Below are 23237 nucleotides of genomic sequence, written 5' to 3' on the forward strand. Positions count from 1 at the left end.
TGTGTTAGTCCATCGAGGAATAATTGGATCGCCAAATATTTTAATCAAGGATTATTCCTTTTAAAGGGATTCTTTCGGCAAAAAATGGCAAGAATTGCATTCTTTTGCTTCATAGATCTTCATTTGTTTCTGTTTTACATAATATTTTTCGGAATATATTTGGGTTTTGGACCGACAAAAAAAAGACATTTAAAAACGTCCTCTTGGATCAATTAATGCTATGATAAATCTACATTATGTGTGCTATATTTATATTGTAAATTACAAATAAGTGCATGTTTTACTTCGTAGATGTATCCATAAACTGCAACGGTTTCAGAGGTCTTAAAAAAACGTGCAAAATGAAACTCAATGTGTCAAATTTGAAATGCTATCTGGTATCTCCACGCATAGGACATCAGGTCAGTGCAGGCAAATATAGTGAAAATCAATACTTTACAAATAACTGCATGTGGGTGTAATCTCTCTCTCTCTCTCACACACACACACACACACACACACACACACACACACACACACACACACACACACACTTGCGTGAAGTTTCTAGTTTCGTTTCCACCATCAGCAATGCAGAAAGGGGTGTTTGGGGGAGAGGGGAGGGAGAGAGATAGAGGAAATGAAAATGAAATCCCGAAAAAGATCGTCTATATCTGAGAAGACTACTACTTTTTCCATATGCCTCTACATTGCCAAAAGCAGGTCATATTTGTATAGTTAATTTTTTTACTCACCCTTGCAAATGGTTTACTGGTAGGCATTTAGGAATGAGCAATGTTTATTTGGATCTTATTTTCTTTTTATGTCACATGCAATATATACCCAGGGACTAAAGATGAGACAGCTCTGTGGTGATACTGATGCATGTGTACATATATTCAATAAATACAGTATATTAAGCATGGGAATATGGTACATTTACTGCATTTTAAACTTTTCAGACCCCTCAAATGGCTTTCGAAGCAAACATTCCTACACATTCGAAATTAAGAATTTATCAAGGTCTGGGCATCAAACCAGCGACCTTTCATTTAATGGGCGAACATCTACTCACGGAGGTACAATCGCCCCATGTGCTTATAAAGGCTTTTGTGGTTCCAATAAAAATGACCAGAGTGAGCCCTCTTCGCTCGGTGGTTCCTCGGGACCGCGCACGCAGCCAAGAAACTTCCGCCACGCAGCTCGCGACAGCCCCAAAGCGAGAGCAAGAGAGCAGGCAGGAGGGGGATTTCCAACTCGAGCCCCCACTTCCCGAAGCAGCCGTTGTTTTGCTTTCGGTCTGAATACAGAAACAGTGAAAAAACGACGGCTACACTTTCCCTTTTTCTACTTTAAACCACCGACAAGTGAACTTGTATAATTGGAGCTACGCGTGTTGTTGTGACAGCAGGACTGCGAGGCTGCAGGCCGTCCAGACTGAACAGGTAACGTCTTATTTCCGCATGTTAATGCTACTGACTTCCCGCAGGACGACATGACGGCTCCTGGCTCGTTGTGTGTAAGTGAAAGTGGTACTGTAGTTTTTCTCTGCTGTTTGTTGACGAGGTATGGGATTTATTTTCACTTTTGGCTCGCTTGTTTTTGGGTCAGCACGCTGGCAGACAGCAGACAAACAGACCGCATTTAACTCTTGACATGCACGCCACTGCTAAATCAAAGTTTAATACCTAACAAACCTACTGCTAACACTTACCACAATTCAAATATCATATGGATAGGATATGGCAATTACCAACACTTGCTAACATGTATCAAAAGGACTGCGTGTTGCCAGTTCACATTTAAAAGTACTGTAGTTTGAACTGTATTTTGTTGTTAGAGGAAAAGTATGTGACCAAATGTATGTTGCATTCAGGGCTTAATGCACGTGTTAGTAAATCAGAGATGTTTTTTTTTTAAAACTGCACTACAGCCATTGGTGTAAAGTAACTCAGTACTTTTACTAAAGCACTGTACTTAAGTACAATTTTGAGGTACTTGTATTTCATTCATATTTGAGTATTTCCATGTTAAGCTTTATACTTCTACTCCACTTCAATTCAGAGGTTAATGTTGTACTTTTACTCCACAAGTTTTATGTAGTACCTTTACTTACTTTACAGATATAGAGTAATGATATAAAATATAATACATTTAAATATACTTAGGATTCTCATGGAGTAAATTCACAACTAGTTCCAGCTTGATAAACACATCAATGCAACAATAGTTATAACCAAAACATGTAATAAATCTATGTTCTGAAATGACTGCATAATGAGTACCGTAAGTATATTTTGAAGGTTACACTGTTGTACTTTTACTTGAATAAAATTTTGATGGCCGGACTTTTATTTGTTACAGAGTATTCCTACATTCTGGTACGTCTACTTTTACTAAAGTGCAATACTTGAGTACATCTTCCACCTTTTGAATACAGCTAAAGTATCATGTTCTGCAACTTACACATGTTTTTTGTTGAATTTTAGGAAATGAAATGTGTAATTAATACGGTGTAAATGTATACATGTATAAGCAGGGCAAGTCATGTGGTAACACGTTAATGTGCCATCTTGCTTTGTGAGTTTTAAATGTAGATATAAGATTAAGCTATATTGCAGTTATTGTAAATATCATTTATTATTAAGAGTATTCAAACACCAAGCTACTGGTGCATATTTTAAAGAAAGTAGTACTAAATATGATAAGCTGTGCAATCGCAAAAATATTTCCGCAAAGTAAGCATTTCATATTTTATGCTGATTTATATTTATTATTTTATTTATTATTATTTCTTCTTTTTTTGCATTTTCACAATATAATTCATAACAAAAACAAAATCCCAAATACAGCTGTACCAACTTCATATTCAACACATTTAAATAACATACACCATTTAAACTAGTGCATTTTTAAACTTCTGTGTTCCAGATAAATATCTCTGATTGAACACAGTTAACCTGTATCTACTGTCGCTGGATGTTCAAACCCCTGCGGTAAAAAAGGGCTAATGCGTATTATTTGACGCGGTGCCATGTCACCCTGTCTGACCTGTTGTGGAGCTCAGTCTCACTGGGGAGTGTCAGCTCACTGCTGGACTTTGAACACTTCACACTGCAGGGATCATAACTGCGCTCTTAAATCAAATGTGTGTTTAGGGGGGAATTCACGCTCAGATAAACATACCATATTTATTATCCTTTTAGTTCTTTCTGTAGTCCTTCTGTCTCATCTTCTAAAATATGTTATTCAACATGTTTTTTTTAATTCAGTAGCCTATGTGTCTGTGGTTTTGATAGTACAAGTTGACTGTCATGAACTTGGCAGGAATCTTATCTTTGCAACCACAGATAAAAAGAACTCAACTCTCTCCTTTATTTTGCTCACAGAGGCGGCTGCTTCCTCGCTCTGGTAGAGTACACACTTTGTTTCTGTTGTTTGCTGTACTAAAAACAACCTTTCCTTATGGTCTGTACAAAGTCTTAAAAGTGTTAGAAATGCATTATCTTTTCGATTTTCAAGATCAGGTATGCTTGAATTTGAATATATTTGCTGGAAAATGCTTCCAACAAAAGGTTCCTATTTGTATTTTGTGCCTGTATGGTGACATGTCTCCATGCTTTAATGTTCAAAACGCTCTTTATGTTTCTATACTGCCTGTACCTCTTTTCACCCTCTGTCTGAAACCAGAGCCCAGTCTGCTCTGATTGGTTAGCTGGCCGACTCTGTTGTGGTTAGTGCACTGCTTAAAGATGTCCCACCCCTTACCGACCAATGGGTTGGAGCGCTACTCAATAGAAGCGCAAGTGTTATGCAGTAACAGTAAACAAAGGAGTGTGTGAGAGAGAAACTTCCTCTGTAGAGAGCTTTGGGATTCATGACTTTGCAGACCATTAATGACCAAAACCTATACCTATAACACTACAGAAGAGGGAACACCCAAAACAGCAAAATATTGCTGCTTAAATCAAAATAAAAGAATCTCTCACTCGCATTCAGCAAAGAAAATAGGCCTTTACAATAGTCAAACAAATCCAAAAACAAGAGGCAAAACTGAAAATTAAAATAAGTAAAAGGTTTCTTCCACACATGTCGCCCAACCTGTGTCTCTTAAAGGCTGGTGCAGTGGGGATTGTAGTTTTTTTTATAGTCCCTTGACTACAGAGGTCATCTTGTCTTATCAATCTTATTTGACCTTTTCAAATAAGAAAAAAAACTAAAAGTGTGTGTGTGTGTGTGTGTGTGTGTGTGTGTGTGTGTGTGTGTGTGTGTGTGTGTGTGTGTGTGTGTGTGTGTGTGTGTGTGTGTGTGTGTTCGTTCACAGGACACGATGCCGGTGGAGAGAATGAGGATGCGGCCGTGGCTGGAGGAACAAATCGACTCCTGCCAGATACCGGGACTCAAATGGGTCAACAAAGTAAGTATATACTTTTGACACACACACACACTTTTATATTTGAGGTCAATAGCTGACAGGATGTAAATGTGTGTAGGAAAAGCGGATTTTCCAGATCCCGTGGATGCATGCTGCGCGTCACGGCTGGGACCTGGAGAAAGATGCTCCGCTCTTCATGAGATGGGCCATACACACCGGTAATACACACACACACACACACACACACACACACACACACACACACACACACACACACACACACACACACACACACACACACACACACACACACACACACACACACACACACTACAGCTTATCAGTAGTATTAGTACAGTGGGTACTCTGTGCTTCTCCTTTTCAGTGGTTCACATGTTCATGCTGCTAGACACCGCACCACTTCTGTCTCAAATCAGTGAAACTTTCAATTTGCATAACGTTAGTGAGGAAGGAATCAAAGGGATCCTGAGTCTCAGTCAGTAAGGACACGCTGCTCCGTTTGGAAGCACACAGTGGCTCCGAAAACGTGTCATTCCAACAATGTTTTTGCCTTGCAGGTTATAGGAAAAATAAGTGAAAATCAGCTAGGTTTTTCCCAGGAGGATGAGCAAAGTCCAAACAACAGTTAATAATAATAACTTTTTTAAATATATATATTTATTTATTGAATTTTCACAGGGTAACACCACCAAGAAGGAGCACCATACCAATATGTACCCCCTGTTTTTCCCAAACACAGAACACATTCCCCACACATGCAATAAAAAGTATAAAATAAATAAATGAATTAAACATAACTTTGTAAGAACTGCTACAACAGTATCACAACATTGTTCACAAACAAGGGCAAATGAGAGCAGCAGGTCAATCCCATACAAAACCAGATGGAGCTGCACGATTTGGAAAAAAAATCCCTCTTTTGCGATTAAATGTGACTGATATTTCAAATGCGATGTGAGTCACCACATCAGAAGGATTGATCGTTTTATAATTCTCTTCAAGTCTTCTTATTCTTTGAATGCCTTCCAGCTTCATATTACCTACCCAGATAGTCTGACATATTTGACCAAATGTTGCGCTTAGTGTGATTTGGATATTGCACCACTCTATATTCGGATTGCAATACAGATTTGTATCAATAGTGCAGCCCTAAAGTTTCAGTCATAAACAAAACAAACAATAAACAGCCATGTAAAGATAAAAGACTTCATGAAATAATAAAAGCAACAGATTAGAAACGGGGCCACCATGTAGCTCAGTTGGTAGAACTCATGTACTGAGTCTAGCCCCCTTGTGGAGGAACCCGATTCAAATTTGGCTTTGGGACATTTTCCACATGTCTCCCCCTTCCAACACTGTCACTTGAATAAAGGCATCCAAAAAAATACACTAAATAAATATTTATCTTGTGAGATGATATACTAAAGGACAGTGAGGTGTTGTAGCTCTAACAGCAGCCGCTCCATCACAAACAGTGGGGAATATTCAGCTCCACACTTCAGAAAGGCAGCTGAAATCTCCCACAGGACTTAAAGCTTTCAGCTGGAGACTGTTGGTGATATTTAGTCTGCTGAACAATAAATGAACTGTGCATTTATTTGAGAGAATAAAAACTAATTCAAAGGAAGCAAGTCTGCTGAGCTACACTAAGTATTATTCATATTTTTAATTCATGTTTTTGGTTTATAATGATGAGCGGAAAAAAGATGTGGTTATACCATGTTATCAAACTCAATCAGAATCTGATCAATTGTGTCTTACTCCACAACCGGCCATCACAAACAATATTTTCTTTCTCATTTTCAGTTTTTTTGGTGTTGTTGTTGCAAAACAGTAGAAGAATGCAAGCTCAAAAAAAAGTAAGACCTAGGTCCCGCCAACATGAATATATATATATAGAACAGAAAACAAATAAAATCAATAAAAATAGTGAAAGAAATAACAGAATAGAAATAGAGAATGTTGCAAATAAATACCAATAAAAAATAAATAAGAAGGAAGTTTATATACATGTAAATGGAATATGATATATACAAGAACACAATGTCAAATTAAATATTGTACGGTCAAATGAAATTAAATACTGTTTATTACAGATGAATGCTTTATTGAGGCACTTAACAGAGCTCAGGTGTTTCATAGTCTGGAGCTGGATCTGTCCAAGCTGGATAATATCTAAATAAAAATGAAACATGAATAATGATAAACCTGGGAAATGACGGGGACTTGTGTTTGTGTGCAGGTAAATATCAGATCGGCATAGACCGTCCCGACCCGAAGACGTGGAAGGCCAACTTCCGCTGCGCCATGAACAGTCTCCCGGACATCGAGGAGGTGAAGGACAAGAGCATCAAGAAGGGAACCAACGCATTCAGAGTCTACAAGATGCTCTCCTCCTCCGAGAGGAGCATGAAGAAAGGTGCTCAATCGCTTTTCTAGATTTGATTTGGAAACCCTTGTTCATAATTTGAAGACTCTTTCCAATCATATTGTGGCTCAATTACTGAAAGTGTATTTTCTTTCTGTCTGTTTAAGTGGGAAAGAAGAAGACCGACAAGGAGGGGAAGCCAAAGAGGAGTAAAGAGGTAGATGAACACAACAGCTGCTGGATTGAGTAAAAATAATAACTTAGAAATCTCATATAGACAGGACATATATTCTGAGTTCCGCTCACCATTAACACATTTGCTCTCCCATCCGAGAAAAATCGTTACGATATGTTTTATGATGCGTGAAAATGAGCAAATTGACACAAAAAGGTTGGCAGGTTTTCTAAGAACTGAATTAATTAGGGTGGTTTAATGGGAAGCCATAATGACGTTTGTATGTACAGTGGCTCTGAGGGGTCAAACTACTCTCAAAAGGCATTTGATAAAAGCATAAAAAAATCAAACCTGTTCCAACAACTTGATGACAGGTTTTGGAGGGTAAATAGGAATGATCGGATTTCATTTTTTAGTGCACTGATCAGCCAATCAGAGATCAGTGGTCCAATCCCTACCCCTGCAGTCAAGATTGTTAACGTGTCTTTCAAGACACTGGACGCCACATATCGCCTGTATGTCTACGGAACTTTGGATATAAATATTATGTAATACAAAAGGAATAATAAACAGGAGTCTTGATTTGCTAAAGGCCTTCAGTGGCAACATCGTCTTTATCTAAATATGACTCACATTTATTAGACCTCTTACTTTTTTTTCTCTGTTGGGCATAATAATAATAACAATAACATATTCAAGCAGGAACTTTTGCTCAATTCATGTCCAAGCATTGCATCATTTTCTGTAAATCTGACTCAGCATTGAGATCCAAATTGCCAGGAATTCCACCATGAGAAATTGGCTTTCACTCTACTACCAAATACTTTTCCAGAAGATGACTCAAGTAACATTATAGTCAAATTAAAGAAAAGGCTGCTTTGTTTCCTGCAGAAAGGAAAAAGAAAAGGCCTTTTAAGCTCTCTGTAGACTCTCTTCATGCTTAAATTGAAGTCAAAACTGAAGAATAAAAGACTAAATTGTAAATATAGGTGAGAAATACTTGAATACAAGCAACATTTACAGAACTCGTGCTTAATAAGCCATGACTGGTTGCCTCAGTACATTTGTGAGAGTTCAGTTTCTGTGTTTACATGCCTGACATGCTTCAGGGTGTTAGCGGGAATACGGTGTTTGTTAAAGCTGAATAACGTTCGATTACTGCAGCGCTGCACTCGTATCAAAGCCCTCATGCTGTTACAAGTCATTCTGTTAGGGAAACACTTTTTTTTTGTGACCAAATGTTTATTAAGCAATTGCACATCAAAATACAAAAATACAATACAATATTGAGTGGGCATGAAAAGTGTAAGGTCGCCCATTTGTCACAAAAATATGCATCCACATTTCAATAAAATACCACAACTTCAACCCACCCAAACCAATCTAACCAAAACTAAACTAACACAGCACAATAACACCTGATAAAGAAAGAAAAGGGAAAATTAAAATGAAAACAAAAAAGCAGCCCCATGCACGCCTGCCTGTATGCAAAGGGATGCATCCAAAACACAATGGAAATGATATAGACTGGACAAGAGGGACATCAGCAGGGTAGTGTTTTCGCTGAGTCATTAAGAGGCAAAAGAGCAGATTTGGACCAGTTGATCTTAAATCCAGAGTGAGAGCCAAACTCCTCACAAATTGATAATAAATTTGGTATTGACTGAATAGGATTTTCCATAAAGACTTAAGACATCGTCTGCAAAAAGAGCTACTTTATGTTCCGTATGAAGAATCAAAATGGGGTTTATGGAGGTAGACTGTCGTATCATTTGAGCCAGGGGTTCGAGCGAAAGGGCAAAGAGTGAAGGGCTCAAAGGGCAGCCCTGTCGTGATGACCTAGTGACAGGGAACGGAACGGAAAACAACTGCCCAGTTAGAACTTGTGCAGTGGGGTTAGAGTACAAGACCTGAATCAGCTTGTGGGACTTTTGCATCTTTTGCAGAATCAATTATGTGAAGAAGTCGCCTAACATTGTCAGAGGCAAGTCTGGACTTGATAAATCCCGTCGGATCACAATGAACTAAAAATGGCATAAACTTTTCAATACGCCGCAATTAGCTTTGCGTAGATTTTGAGGTCAGCATTTAACAAACTCAGGGGTCTGTAACTAGCACAGTCTGTGGGGTTTTGTCTTTCTTTAGGAGCAAAGATATAAGGGCTGTATTGACATCTCTTGAAAAAGTGCCTTTCTCAATTGACGCTTTGATCATGTCTAGAAGTAAAGGGCCTAATTTCTCCCAGAAAAACAGATACAACTCTGGAGGTATCCCATCTAAGCCAGGGGATTTATTGGACTGCATAGACAAAGCCGCTCTTTCTAATTCTTCCACCGTTACAGGGTTATCAAGGCTCAAGGAATCTTCTACTGATAGACATGGTAGATTTAGCTGTCCAAGAATGTTCTCACATCCATTTTTGTCCAGCTGGCCCTCGGATTGGTATAAAGTGGAATAAAACTCACTAAGCGTTTTATTAATCTCTTTGGGTTCTGTTGTAATGAGGCCTTCAGAGGGGATGTCAGCAAAGTTGTCACTAGATCTAATCTTCATGGCCAATAAATGACTGGGTCTGGATCCCTGAAAATAATACCTGTCTAGTTCTGTGTAATAAGAATTCAGATTGCTGTTTCAAAATGTCATTAATTTCTTTTTTGAGGTTATGTTTGGTCTCTATGTCTGAGGAATAGTTATTTTGCAGAAGACAATATAATCTAGAAAATTCAGCTTCAAGGGTTTGCAATCTGGCTGATTTAGCCTTATGCAAATTGAAAGTGAACAATGTGACATTACTTCTAATAAAACCTTTCACTGCATCCCATAATATCTTAGGATCATCTACTGAACCCATATTAAAAGAAAGACACTCGTCCAACTGAGATAGAAATTGCGCTTTAAAATCCCCATTCTTTAATAATGAAGTGTTAAGGCGCCGTCTAGTGGCCCCTTTTGATAAGTATTTCAGAGAGGCGCGACAGAACACTCCTTTATGGCCTGACAGAGCAATGGGAAGCAAAATAGTATTATCAATGCTTTGAAAAAGGTTTGGGGAAGAAAAAAGAAAATCTATTCTAGAGAATGTTTTATGCCTGTGAGAAAAAAAATGAATAGTCTTTCAAGGTAGGATTAACTGATCGCCAGACATCTACAAGACCTAGGCTTTGGACCCAAGAACGCAGAGCAGCAGTAGCCGATTGTTGGTCTCTTGAGGCTCTTGGATGGGAACGATCTCGAGCCACATCCCATATAGCGTTCATGTCAGCCCCAACTACTAATGAATACTCGGTCAGTTCTAGCATATGATGCGTTAAGCAGTCATAAAACCTTTCTCAAATTTGTTCGGCGCATAAATCGAAACCAAAGCGACTTTCCGCCCGTAAAGCTCTGCTTTCACAATTACCAATCTGCCCACCGTGTCAGTCCTAATGTCCAGCACTTTAATCGGAAGATTACGTCTAGCTACCACCGCCACTCCCCTAGTTTTCGTGTCCACTGACGAAGACGCAATGACATGGTAGAATCTATAAGCAAGGCGTTTGGAATCATGACCTAGCAAGTGAGTTTCCTGCAAAAGGGCAAGATCGACTTTTTTACGACGGAGCAGTGACAAAACACTAGCTCGCTTATGTGGTGCGTTTAAACCGCCAGCATTCCAAACTAAGATAGCACGGACTCATGGTTGATTAGCAGAGCAGAATTGTCTCTGACCCCAGCGTTCATTTTCCCCATTTCTGCTTTAACAGCCCCAATACTTCCTCTTAAGGTCGTCAAGTCCGCCTGTATAGCGCTCAATGTCCCTTCGGTATCTCTCCCAATTTGCTCCAATTGATTAAAACGTGCTTCAAGATAGACACGTTGCTTTTCTAGCACAAGGTCAGCGATGGCTTCCACATCTGCACGTGTTCCCTTTTTTTGTGGAAGATGCTGTTGATTTCTTGCCTAATTCGGACATCGTAATAGATAAAGCAGGATATAAATTCTAAATCAACTCAAATTAATACCAGTAACGGTTAATAAAAGCGAACTTTATAAGTCAGGGTTGAGGAGAGCAAAAATGATGCTGCCATCTTGTCCAACCGATCACGTGACAAAGGGACACTCTCTTTGAATGTGCTTGTAAAAATGAACTTCAGAAGTTTTAACTCAATGTTTTGTTGCTAATTAGCTAATGCTAATACCGGTCTAAAGGTGTATTCTCAATCTTTCTCTGTCTCCTTTCCCACTCTGTCCCCAGCCGGCAGCTTCTCCGTCTCCAGTGAGGACTCCTGACATCGGACCGATCGACTACACCAAACAGGAAGGTGTCAAACAGGATGTGATCAAGCTGGAAGCACTAGAGTTCACAGTGACAGACAGCGTCTCAGGTACCACATCGGTGTCTTCATGTTTTGTGGCTATTACAGTTTTTTAACTTTCTTTCAATAGTGTTTCAAGCCGGTGTTTGTGCAAAGCTTCACGCTAATATTTAGATTTAGTTAGATTTTTTATAGATAACAATTAAGTGGTGACCAATTACGATGGTTACCAATGGCTGTGATCCAAACATTTCCCAAAAATCCACAGTTTGAAGTCCAAAAGTCAACATTTATTTAAAGCAAAAGGTAGATCAAATGGTTTCCATGTGAAATCTTTTTGCTCTCAACACTCATAAGATAAAATACCCACTGACTTAGTAAGATGAACTGTTATAACATGGACTAATGATAATGTGGCTTTTCATAACAATTATTGTGTTTGTTTTACATGTACTTAAACAATGCTGTTTTGAAAAATACAATAACAGCACTACACTTAAGACAAACAAAGCAAAAAACCAAACCATGAGCAGACATTGACCTAAAAAAGGATCAGTCACAACTTTGGGAATTCCCCAAATGTACGTACTGTCTGTTACCCTCAGAGTTATAACACTTAACCATTCCTCTGTCATGTGTAGTGTTATTTGAAGAAGTGATCATCTCTCCAATGGCAACATGGATCTAAAACCTGTTTTCAAACAAGAGTTATCATTTCTAAAATTCACAACATGTTTCTCTATCTTCTCCAATCCTCATTGGTTGGTGTTTCGCCTCTGCTGTCCCACCTAGCAGCATTCTAAGAGCCTCATGTATTACATTAACTATCCAAGACAACACAAAATCAATTCTCCCAGTGTCCAGACTGGTTGTAAAATATGACTTTGAAAAGCTTCACTCAAAAACCACAACGGAAGCTTTAAAAAAAAAGAAGATCTATTGTTGATTATCTAGCTCAGTAACTCTGCTGGCTGTTATCCTATACTAGTGAGAGTTATTATCATGAAGAAGAGGAGGATTTGCTCAGAGACGTAGAGCTATCTTTATTGTTCTGCCTTTTTCTTTTATTAGTATTGCTGGTAATTAACAGCACTTTATCCTGTTTATTAAGGAACTGTTTCTATCAACACAAATAAAAAATGGAAAGGATAACATTTGGTAACGGTTTCCAGTAACTGCAATACATTTAAAGAAAGTCAAAGCAGTTTTATGACTTTCTGAATATTGATTAACTACACATTTTGAAGGCGCACAAATATCTCTTTATCTCTGGAAGATAGATTTTTCCACACACGTCAGACTTTTTAATCAATCATTTATTTAGTGATTTCAGCCTTTCCTAACATTTCCTGTCCGTCCAATCACAGCCAGCGACAGCTCGGTAGGAGACCATGTGATCACCAGCGAGCAGCTGCCGTTCGTCTGTCAGACCATCGAGGTGACCACTGAGAACGAGGAACAGACCGTCAGCTCCTCCCACTCGTACCCGCTGCAAATCTCTCCCGTGTCCTCGTGCTGTGGTGAGACCACACACACACACACACAACACACAACACACACTCACTCACGTATTGCTTTACAACAGATAAGAAGAAGCATACATGCGTTAGTTAAATGCCCTTGTAGATACAGATGCATGAACCAGGGTTTTGACCACAGTTATCTTTTAAAGGCACAGTGGTTACAATTCATACAAAGGGGAATCTTTCTGGGTCATGGTTATTGGTGCCTAAGTGTTACAACACACAGCGTAATCTGGCTGACACGCACTTCCTGTGGTGCAGGAGTCCTAAAACCTGGAAAGGAACAGGCATTTTCCAGGTTGTGTCAATACTTTATTTTAGATGTACCCATGCATAGACGTAGCGTAGCCCCTGCGTTATGGATGTATAAGGAGAACTTCGCCGTCCCCATGTCAACAACGCCCAATCAATATCATGTCTACTGCAGCTTGGGGGTGGGGGGAACAGTATGTGCTGCAAAATTTGATAAATGAAGTATTTATCAGACCACAAAGAATTACCCCTCCCTGCGGTCCCTCTACATTCCTCCACTTCCTGCCGCTGAGAGACTAATTTATTAGGGGGAGACTGTTAGACTGCACCTCCTTCTGTAGGAGCTTGTAATGTGGAAGTGGGCGGGGCTATAAACTGTTGGAAAAACAGTAGACACTTCCGGGTCAGCTAGTACAGTCTCAGCTTTTCTCAACGTGTTTGAAGTTAGATGTATGAAATGAGGTCTGTTGTCTCTTTTGTAAATTCAAGAAAACAGGCAGAACCCCACCCTCACAAGAACTGGAAAATTGGTCACAGTATTGTATCGCTCACACATCCTGATACATTTCACATGACAAAGAACAAATAACACCACAGAGAAGGGATACAAAATAATTACTAAAAATGAAATTACGAAAAAAATATAATTACAGTGGGGCAAAAAAGTATTTAGTCAGCCACCAATTGTGCAAGTTCTCCCATTTAAAAAGATGAGAGAGGCCTGTAATTTTTATCATAGGTATACCTCAACTATGAGAGACAAAATGAGAAAAAAAAATCCAGGAAATCACATTGTAGGATTTTTAAAGAATTTATTTTCAAATGATTGTGGAAAATAAGTATTTGGTCAATAACAAAAGTTCATCTCAATACTTTGTTATATACCCTTTGTTGGCAATGACAGAGGTCAAATGTTTTCTGTAAGTCTTCACAAGGTTTTCACACACTGTTGCTGGTATTTTGGCCCATTCCTCCATGCAGATCTCCTCTAAAGCAGTGATGTTTTGGGGCTGTCGCTGGGCAACACAGACTTTCAACTCCCTCCAAAGATTTTCTATGGGGTTGAGATCTGGAGACTGGCTAGGCCACTCCAGGACCTTGAAATGCTTCTTACGAAGCCACTCCTTCGTTGCCCTGGCGGTGTGTTTGGGATCATTGTCATGCTGAAAGACCCAGCCATGCTTCATCTTCAGTGCCCTTGCTGATGGAAGGAGGTTTTCACTCAAAATCTCACGATACATGGCCCCATTCATTCTTTCCTTTACACGGATCAGTCGTCCTGGTCCCTTTGCAGAAAAACAGCCCCAAAGCATGATGTTTCCACCCCCATGCTTCACAGTAGGTATGGTGTTCTTTGGATGCAACTCTGCATCCTTTCTCCTCCAAACACGACGAGTTGAGTTTTTACCAAAAAGTTCTATTTTGGTTTCATCTGACCATATGACATTCTCCCAATCCTCTTCTGGATCATCCAAATGCCCTCTAGCAAACTTCAGACGGGCCTGGACATGTACTGGCTTAAGCAGGGGGACACGTCTGGAACTGCAGGATTTAAGTCCCTGGCGGCGTAGTGTGTTACTGATGGTAGCCTCTGTTACTTTGGTCCCAGCTCTCTGCAGGTCATTCACTAGGTCCCCCCGTGTGGTTCTGGGATTTTTGCTCACTGTTCTTGTGATCATTTTGACCCCACGGGGTGAGATCTTGCGTGGAGCCCCAGATCGAGGGAGATTAGCAGTGGTCTTGTATGTCTTCCATTTTCTAATGATTGCTCCCACAGTTGATTTCTTCACACCAAGCTGCTTACCTATTGCAGATTCAGTTTTCCCAGCCTGGTGCAGGTCTACAATTTTGTCTCTGGTCTCCTTTGACAGCTCTTTGGTCTTGGCCATAGTGGAGTTTGGAGTATGACTGTTTGAAGTTGTGGTCAGGTGTCTTTTATACTGATAACGAGTTCAAAAAGGTGCCATTAATACAGGTAACGAGTGGAGGACAGAGGAGCCTCTTTAAGAAGAAGTTACAGGTCTGTGAGAGCCAGAAATCTTGCTTGTTTGTAGGTGACCAAATACTTATTTTACCGAGGAATTTACCAATTAATTCTTTAAAAATCAGACAATGTGATTTCCTGGATTTCTTTTTCTCATTCTGTCTCTCATAGTTGAAGTGTACCTATGATAAAAATTACAGGCCTCTCTCATCTTTTTAAATGGGAGAACTTGCACAATTGGTGGCTGACTAAATACTTTTTTGCCCCACTGTATATATATATATTTATCACTGCCTGGCCAAAAAAAAGGTCACACTCTAATATTCGTTGGACCGCCTTTAGCTTTGATTACGGCACGCATTCGCTGTGGCATCGTTTCCACAAGCTTCTGCACAGTCACAACATTTATTTCTGTCTTGGATTCATTTTTCGCCAAGATCTTGTATTGATGACGGGAGATTTGGACCACTGCGCAAAGTCTTCTCCAGCACATCCCAAAGATTCTCAATCAGGTTCAGGTCTGGACTCTGTGGTGGCCAATCCATGAGTGAAAATGATGTCTCATGCTCCCTGAACCACTCTTTCACAATTTGAGCCCGATGGATCCTGGCATTGTCATCGTGGAACATGCCCGTGCCATCAGGGAAGAAGAAATGCATTGATGGAATAAAGTCATTCAGTGTATTCAGGTAGTCAGCTGACCTCATTCTTTGGGCACATAACGTTGCTGAACCTAGACCAGACCAACTGCAGCAACCCCAGATCATAGCACTGCCCCCCACAGGCTTGTGACCTTTTTTTGGGCCGTGCAGTGTATATACTAGAGGGGGAACATAGAGACTTAGTCAGGGGGCGCCATGCTAGCTTCTAATGGGGAAATGAAGCCACTCTCTACTACAGGGGTGTCAGACTCGAGCAAGAGCTCGCAAAGAATATCATGTTTAATGCTGCTTTTTATTGTACTTAAATAGTGCTTGATCTAAAAAAAACAAACCCTGTTGTTGTTATTATTCACTTAAAAAGTATGTTATCTGATTGGTGAGTTATGATGAGGATAACTTCCTCTCATAAATTCATGGGATGTATGCAACAGTAAGACAGAAAAGTATAAGTGTGCACCCAAACACTTCTGCTTTCAGCAAGATATGAATTAGGTTATAACTAAAACCAATAATAATCCAATGCAGAGGCAATTATGTCATATAATACATATTTTATATATGTATATTTATAAAGTGCCAATGTGGCCCACAATGAAATTGAGCTTGACACCCCGACTCTACGCTCTTCAAGGCTGCCACACTCCATCGAGAACACTGTTATTTATCCCTGCAGCAAGTGAGCTTTGGTTGGTGATTGGGTCGGTTAATGTCTGTGCTTTCAGTTCTCTGCAGTTGGTGATCAGCACCCTGAGATCTGGTTATATGTGTTTCCACCTTTCTTATCCAACCAGTCATTCAGGCAGAATGAGCTCTGTCAGTTTACAGTTGTAATCATGCATTTGTCTTTGTCTCGTACCACTTTCATATATTTCTCCATCGCTACCATGCCTAATAGTCAGGGTTCAAAATAAATATAAATATCCCTTTTTTTAAAATGTATTTTACTTTGACAAATACTTTTATTATGTGCAGATGTTTGTGTTTTTTTTAACAGCAGAACAGGCGACTATCCAAGATGCAAACAATTTAGCCGCTGAGGGGCAAAACGCAGGGAGTTCCGCCCGACACGTTATGTCCATAATAAATAAGCAGTGTCCAAGTGGTTGAGTAATCACTGTATTGATTCTTGATGAAAGATGGGACAAGGTGACACGTATCTCTATTGTTCCAATGAGGTTAATCCGGTTATAAGTGTTGTCTATAGCAGCTTGTGAGAAATGAACGCTTCCTTAACTCTCTCCCTCTCTGTGACAAACAAACCGTAACCCTCAGCAGGCGCACTGGTGATCTTAATCACCCCGCGACAATGACACACCTTCGCCAGGCGCACACACACACAATAATTACTGACAGTAACCCAGAAGTCATTCCTTGCCTCTACATGCACTATTGTCAGTTTGCTCTTCCTTTTTTTATATTTGTAAATATGTGACTTTTCGCAAATATCTACCACAAATGTTTTAACCGGCTTTAATATTTGTTTCCTCGTACAGGCAGCGACACAGACAGTGACACAGAGGTGAGTCTGCCATTCTACTGTACACAGGAGAGAGGGATGAATGAATTATTAACTGCTCTGATCTTCAGAGAAACAGGTTTTTACCTGTTCCAGAGCTACTGCTGAAACAGGGTGTGTGTGTGTGTGTTTGTGTGTGTGTGTGTGTGTGTGTGTGTGTGTGTGTGTTTGTGTGTGTGTGTTCCTTCCTGTAATGTTGCGAGACACTGAGAAAAGGGAGGGACTTGTCAGGAACTGTCAAACATTAACAGTATGATCTGAGGTTGTCCTTTTGTAGTACATTGTACCCACAGTAACACACACACACACACACACACACACACTACAGCTTATCAGTGGTAAGAGTACAGAGGAAAGTAGAAACGTTCCCTCACAATCTGATTCCCTGCTGTGATAAATGCAGCTATTTAATGTAATAAATAGGTTTATTTTTAAATATTTTAACACGTACAAAGCAACTGAAGCCCTGAGAGGCAAATGAGGGGAAAACAAATCTGGTGAGCCATTAAATAAATCAGATTTAAAGCGCCTTTCGGATGCTGTGTATAAGTCTTAAGAATATATTGACCCATGCAAATGCAACCCAAAACACTTCCATCAGAAGCAACGCACTGCAGTTCCAACAACAGATACAAACTACACAAGGTGCCAAAACAAATGCACATGAAGCATTTTGTATTTTGCATTTTGCATAGTATTTTAAGTTTCATTTATCCAGGCAAGTCTGGAAATGTTTCCTAAAACACGTGTTTTGAATATGTTTCCTTACTTACATTTTATATTTGCATTGTTTTTTGAAAACTTTTCTCCTCATGCTAATGTTTTTGGGCTTTATCACCTGTCAGCCATCTTTTTTATAAGACCAGGTAAAAGAAGTAGATTGTAAACAATAGATGTATATCTAGGAAACAGGTTTGGAATTACATTTTTCTCCAAAATGATATTTTTTTTACTTATCATCATAAGTTCTAGCAGGTGCGTTTTTGTTTTTTTAACTGATACAAGAGGTTATACTGCACCACCATCCCATTTTCTAAATGTAACATTACTTTCTATCACACAATATATGTATGTTGTAGTTCAATCTAACCTGGAGGAATTAAAACATAGTGGTGGCCACAATGAGTATTGCAATAACACCTGCTTTACGAAGGATTTAAAAATAAGAATTTCATGTCAAAACCTTTTTTCACCTCTTTTGAAACCATATATCCTGAGAGGAAACAAATAAATCACAGAATTATTAAATGGATGTTCGAAAAAAGAGGAAGATAATCTCACTTCTGTATGCTTCCCCACAACATGCGTCAGAAATTAGCCACAGCCGACCGTGTCTCTGCTTGTGTTTTGCTGACGCAGCTCTTCTTCTTCTCTTTTGTCTTGTGTCAGGGGGTCAGTGAAGTCTGGAGGAGGGACTACAACACATCAGTTCTCAGGGTTCCCTCGTGTTCTCTCCCCGGCATGGCAACCTTCGTCACCGCGAGCAAGCCCAACTTCAGGGTGACCAGCACACGAGACCCCATGCCCCTCATCAGCTACCACCCCCACGGCTGGACGTCGCCGTACGACCAGAACTCTGAGTCGGCGGCGACCGGCCAAACCCACGAGATGCGCGCGAGTGTCATAATGAAAACCTCGGATGCTACTTCTTCCTGACCTCTGACCCCGGGTGATGGAGTATCATCACAGCTTGCTGGGCATAGGAAACGACACGGAGAGTTTGTCTTATCTGTCGGGGCAGCGCCGAGCCAAAACGAGACGAGGTTCAACACCTTTGATTCTTCTGTAGCTTCTCTTGGCGATGAATCCTCATTTTAAGAGGAGGAACTGCTGACTGGTTCACCCACACAACGACCATTTGTATCATAATTACTCACTGCGGTAATTAAATTACAATTAGCAGCAACTACAGCTGTTTACACTCTCAGAATCTCTCATTTATCCCGTCTTATCCTCCGTCCTCTGTGAAACCTTATTGTTTTACACTTGCACGTAAATAGTCTCACACTTTTGCGAGCCCTAAGTGTCCTTAGAAGATCATGCTTGTGCTAACGCTTTAGCACACATCATGCCTAATGGAAGAGATGAGCAACATTTATCCAATGAAAGAAGATGAACTTTGAAAAAGCCATAATGTTTTTAACTGCACAACCTGTAGATGAATAATCAGTGTTTCATTACTTAACCTCATATTCATCTACTCTGCTGCGATTTTTAGCCGTTTCTCAACTGAAACTGATGCTGTGTCTCAATCGGGACACTCCCCATGATACACTGCCATGTCGTACACTATGAAAACGTGTCTAGTGTGTGAATTTAGACCAGATACACCCCTGCTGTGCCCTAAGGAAGTGACTATTTCAGCGGTTAGCTAGCTAGCTATTGCCGTTATAGTTCGCTGTATCAAACCCTTACAGATGATTAATTAACCCATAACATTCAGCAGTAGCTTCTTTTCCCAACCATTGTTTTTATATCTTTATAAAAACCTGATTGTTGTTTAGTGCTGTGTTTGACCGCAACAACAACAATCGTGGCTGGTTAGCGTAACTTCCGAAACTTTGCCAAGATGGCGATCGTTGTGTGAGCATTGTCCACAATAAACACTTCATAAGACCGTTATGAGCAGCATCAGAGTTCTCATAGTGCATTGTGGAACTCAAAACAGCAAGTTAAAGTACAGAAGTACAAGAAAAGTTGCTCATAGTTCCTAACACTTCTCACCATGATATCAGAACTAATGACCTGCCGTCTAAACTAGTTCCCGCTCCCGTGAGACCGAACTGCTTGGATGTAACAAACTTCCTGAGAATTAATCCCTCAGTCGGCGAACCAGCTCCAGCACAGCGAGCTGCAGAAAGAATCATAGGCATGTTGTTATCGAGACAAAAGACTTGACGGCGGTTGTGAAGCCCTGATTGGCCCCGCAGTGGAAACGGACGTGTGTGTGTGTCCATCTGTGTGTGTGTGGAGACCTCAGGACTGTACCCACCGACACACACTCCGACTGGGAACTACGTATCCCCCTCCTCTCGTCCTGGTGTTAATCATGTACATAGCTCATATGTATGAATGCCTGCAAGCCGCTTCAGCACCTTACGGACAGCACTAGTGTGTGTGTGTGTGTGTGTGTAGCCTTTTTGAAGATGTGTGCCTTTTTAATAAGAGAAGCTGAATTCAAACTAGCCATGCTTTAGTCTGCCGTGACAGCCGCAGGTAGCTTCTAGGACATTTTATCGGCCCTGTGTGTGAAACTGGAGAAGTGGGTTAACACACTTCTAATCTTGACATCATTAGTTTAATAACAATGTGTCAAACATCCTCATATATTGGGATTTACTACTTGACCCTCATGTCTCACATTTTAAAAAAGTGGTCTGACGTCCTTAGAGGTCAAAAATGTGTCCTTTGGGTTTGTATTACACTTTTGATTCTAAACATTCAGTCTGGGATAAATCAGGGACTAGGGAATGGGAATATGGCATCAACAGCAAGTCACCCATCTGTGGAGGATTCTAGAAACGCCAACCTATTAACTTAAGATACATGAGTAAAATATGTTTTAGGATAAGTGTTTTAATTGGGCTTTTATTTTGAAGGGCGCTGGTGTCTTTATCTTGCATGCTCAATTAATTATAGACTTATTATAGGAGCGAATGACAAACTTTCAACATTGTAGAATAAAGAAACTCACTCCCTTGTGAAAATGTACGCATTAAAACAATCTGCAGAATCTTTTAAAATGTCCCTAAAGAGGCACTTGGGATTGTGTTAGAGGAAGTGGACATTTAGTTTAGCTTAACTTGAGTAAGCAGTATCATCATAGTGAGTGCATTGATTTTGCACAATTAAATGACTGCTATAATAACAAGCAGGAATAGGGAAATCAGGGCTCTATCCCAGAGGACCGTCGTCAGCAGAGATGTGTTTTTTTTACGCTCCAAACTTCCCCTTTTCCCTAGAACACAGAGTTCTTCATCGTCTTGTTTTCTTATGTCCCGCTCTTCTTTTTACATAAAATGACTTGCTTACCAAACACATGCCCAGGATGCTGGGCAAACAAAGATATTTTGTTATCTGTTCTACAATGCGCTGTTGGAGGGTGTATCTGAACGCTACCTGTGTTAGCGGCTAGCAGGCTAAAGCACGGTCTCTTTTTTCCCAAGCCTGCCATGGAGCAGAGCTCCAGGAACAGAACTAAAAGTAGGAAGACAGTCTGACAAATAGGAATCTGCCAAGAACCAAACCACTAAAGGAGACTTTACACTGGATGCACATTATTATTATTATTATGGTGAATTAATTTAAGAATCAGAGGGGGGTTTGGTGACAGACTGTGGAGATGGCTTTACCAAATGTTTTCTTTAACGTGCCTTTTTATTGTTCCGCAGCGCATACTGAGAGGGGGCTCATGATTATGAGAGGCTCGCCTTCATGAACTGATGGTTAAACTGCAGGATACACTTTACTTTGGGCACTATTATGCTTTTTGGGGGGGGGTTTACCCCCCTGCCTGAAACGCCGCCATTGTGACATCGCTACGTAACACCAGCACTTCTATTTAGTGCTACATCACATTGTACGTGATAGGCTAAGGGGCGGGACATCGCTAATCGGTTGAACAATCACAACAGAGCTAACCAATCAGAGCAGACTGGGCTCTGGTTTCAGACAGAGGGTGAAAAGAGGGCAGTATGAGAAAAATAAGGAGCTTTTTGAACTTTAAAACATGTCCCAGTAGAAGCACAGAATACAAATTTGAACCTGAGATTGAGCATAATAGGCCCCCTTTAAAGCAATGTTTGCAAGTTATATTGTCAATAGCCTTTGCAAATTCTGCCTTTACTTTATCCATGTTTTGTCCTTGTGGGCCTTTTTAGCTTCAGGAATTTTGTCGTTGGGGTCACATAGTCTCTCAACCCAAAACCCTGTGGTCGTAATGACCAAATCAGCTGTTTTTCTTGTGTTGCTTTGCATATAAACAACATGATCCATATTAGATATCGGCGCCACTGTATCAATTTAAATGAAATTGTTTGTGCTCCCTATTGAAGCATGGGTTGACCGAATTGAAAACTTCTACTTGAAAAATGTAATATTCAAACTTGCTTTTCATTGACATTGCGTCAAAATCCAGACTAGTTATAAAAAGAGATGTAGCCAGGAAAAACTTAAGTGCACTTATAGGTAGAGTTTATTTGCTTTATTTAAATAACAAAAGGGACTTAATTATAGCCAAAAGTTGATTACATTGAGATGTAAGAATGTTTCCCATCATGTAGTTCCCACCTGCTTTTGCTTCGTGTGATTCACAGCCAGTCAGAGCCGAGAGTGTCTCAGCACAAAGAACAAAATGACCGTTGACTTTAAAGAGAACTGAAGACGGTGATTGCTCAGCTACTCTCAATGCAGTGAAGCATCTTTAGCGTGACATGTCTCCACTGTTTATTCTCTGTACGTGTTGAGCTACATGTGAATCAACATGTAAATCTGATAATAAAGACTGTTTTGTATTTATTTTGGTGTTTAACATACTTGATTGTACTGCAGACTAAAGTTGCCATTTTAATAATAAAATAAATACAACTAAAATGGAAAGAAGTGTATAAACAGGTTGCATGTCAAATAATTGTAAAAAACATTTTTAAAGACCGTTGCAGACAAAAATAAAATTAAATGAATATTTATTTTCTATACAAAAAACTGATCCAAACTTCCCCTTTTCCCTAGAACACAGAGTTCTTCATCGTCTTGTTTTCTTATGTCCCGCTCTTCTTTTTACATAAAATGACTTGCTTACCAAACACATGCCCAGGATGTAAACAGAAACACAAAAACATGGATAATTAAGGTTTAAATGGAATATTCAAATGTAATTAATTTAAATAAAAACATTAATTTATTTTTGTATTTCTTGGCATTTATATTTTCAAATGTGTCTGCCCATTTGTTGGATAATGTAGGCTTTTATTCTTATCTAAATATTATCTACATAAATTAAAGTATAATAATAATTCATTCTTTCATTTCTGCACATTTTTTCAAATTAACTTGCAGAACATAAATAGATTTGGATAGATATAATAG

General features: G+C 39.7%; 1 protein-coding gene across 1 annotated transcript; it reads left to right on the plus strand.

The window, feature by feature from the left end:
• Positions 1-504: 504 nt before the first annotated feature.
• On the plus strand, positions 505-22667 carry irf2b (interferon regulatory factor 2b). The gene is made up of 9 exons (XM_063876296.1): positions 505-1424; positions 4304-4396; positions 4473-4572; positions 6618-6794; positions 6911-6960; positions 11153-11282; positions 12581-12733; positions 17128-17153; positions 18540-22667. The coding sequence occupies exons 2-9, from the start codon at positions 4310-4312 to the stop codon at positions 18804-18806; spliced, it is 990 nt and encodes a 329-aa protein (XP_063732366.1). The 5' UTR covers positions 505-1424; positions 4304-4309; the 3' UTR covers positions 18807-22667.
• Positions 22668-23237: the final 570 nt, after the last annotated feature.

The sequence above is a fragment of the Eleginops maclovinus genome, chromosome 23 (genome assembly GCF_036324505.1).
Source record: "Eleginops maclovinus isolate JMC-PN-2008 ecotype Puerto Natales chromosome 23, JC_Emac_rtc_rv5, whole genome shotgun sequence".
Taxonomy (NCBI): domain Eukaryota; kingdom Metazoa; phylum Chordata; class Actinopteri; order Perciformes; family Eleginopidae; genus Eleginops; species Eleginops maclovinus.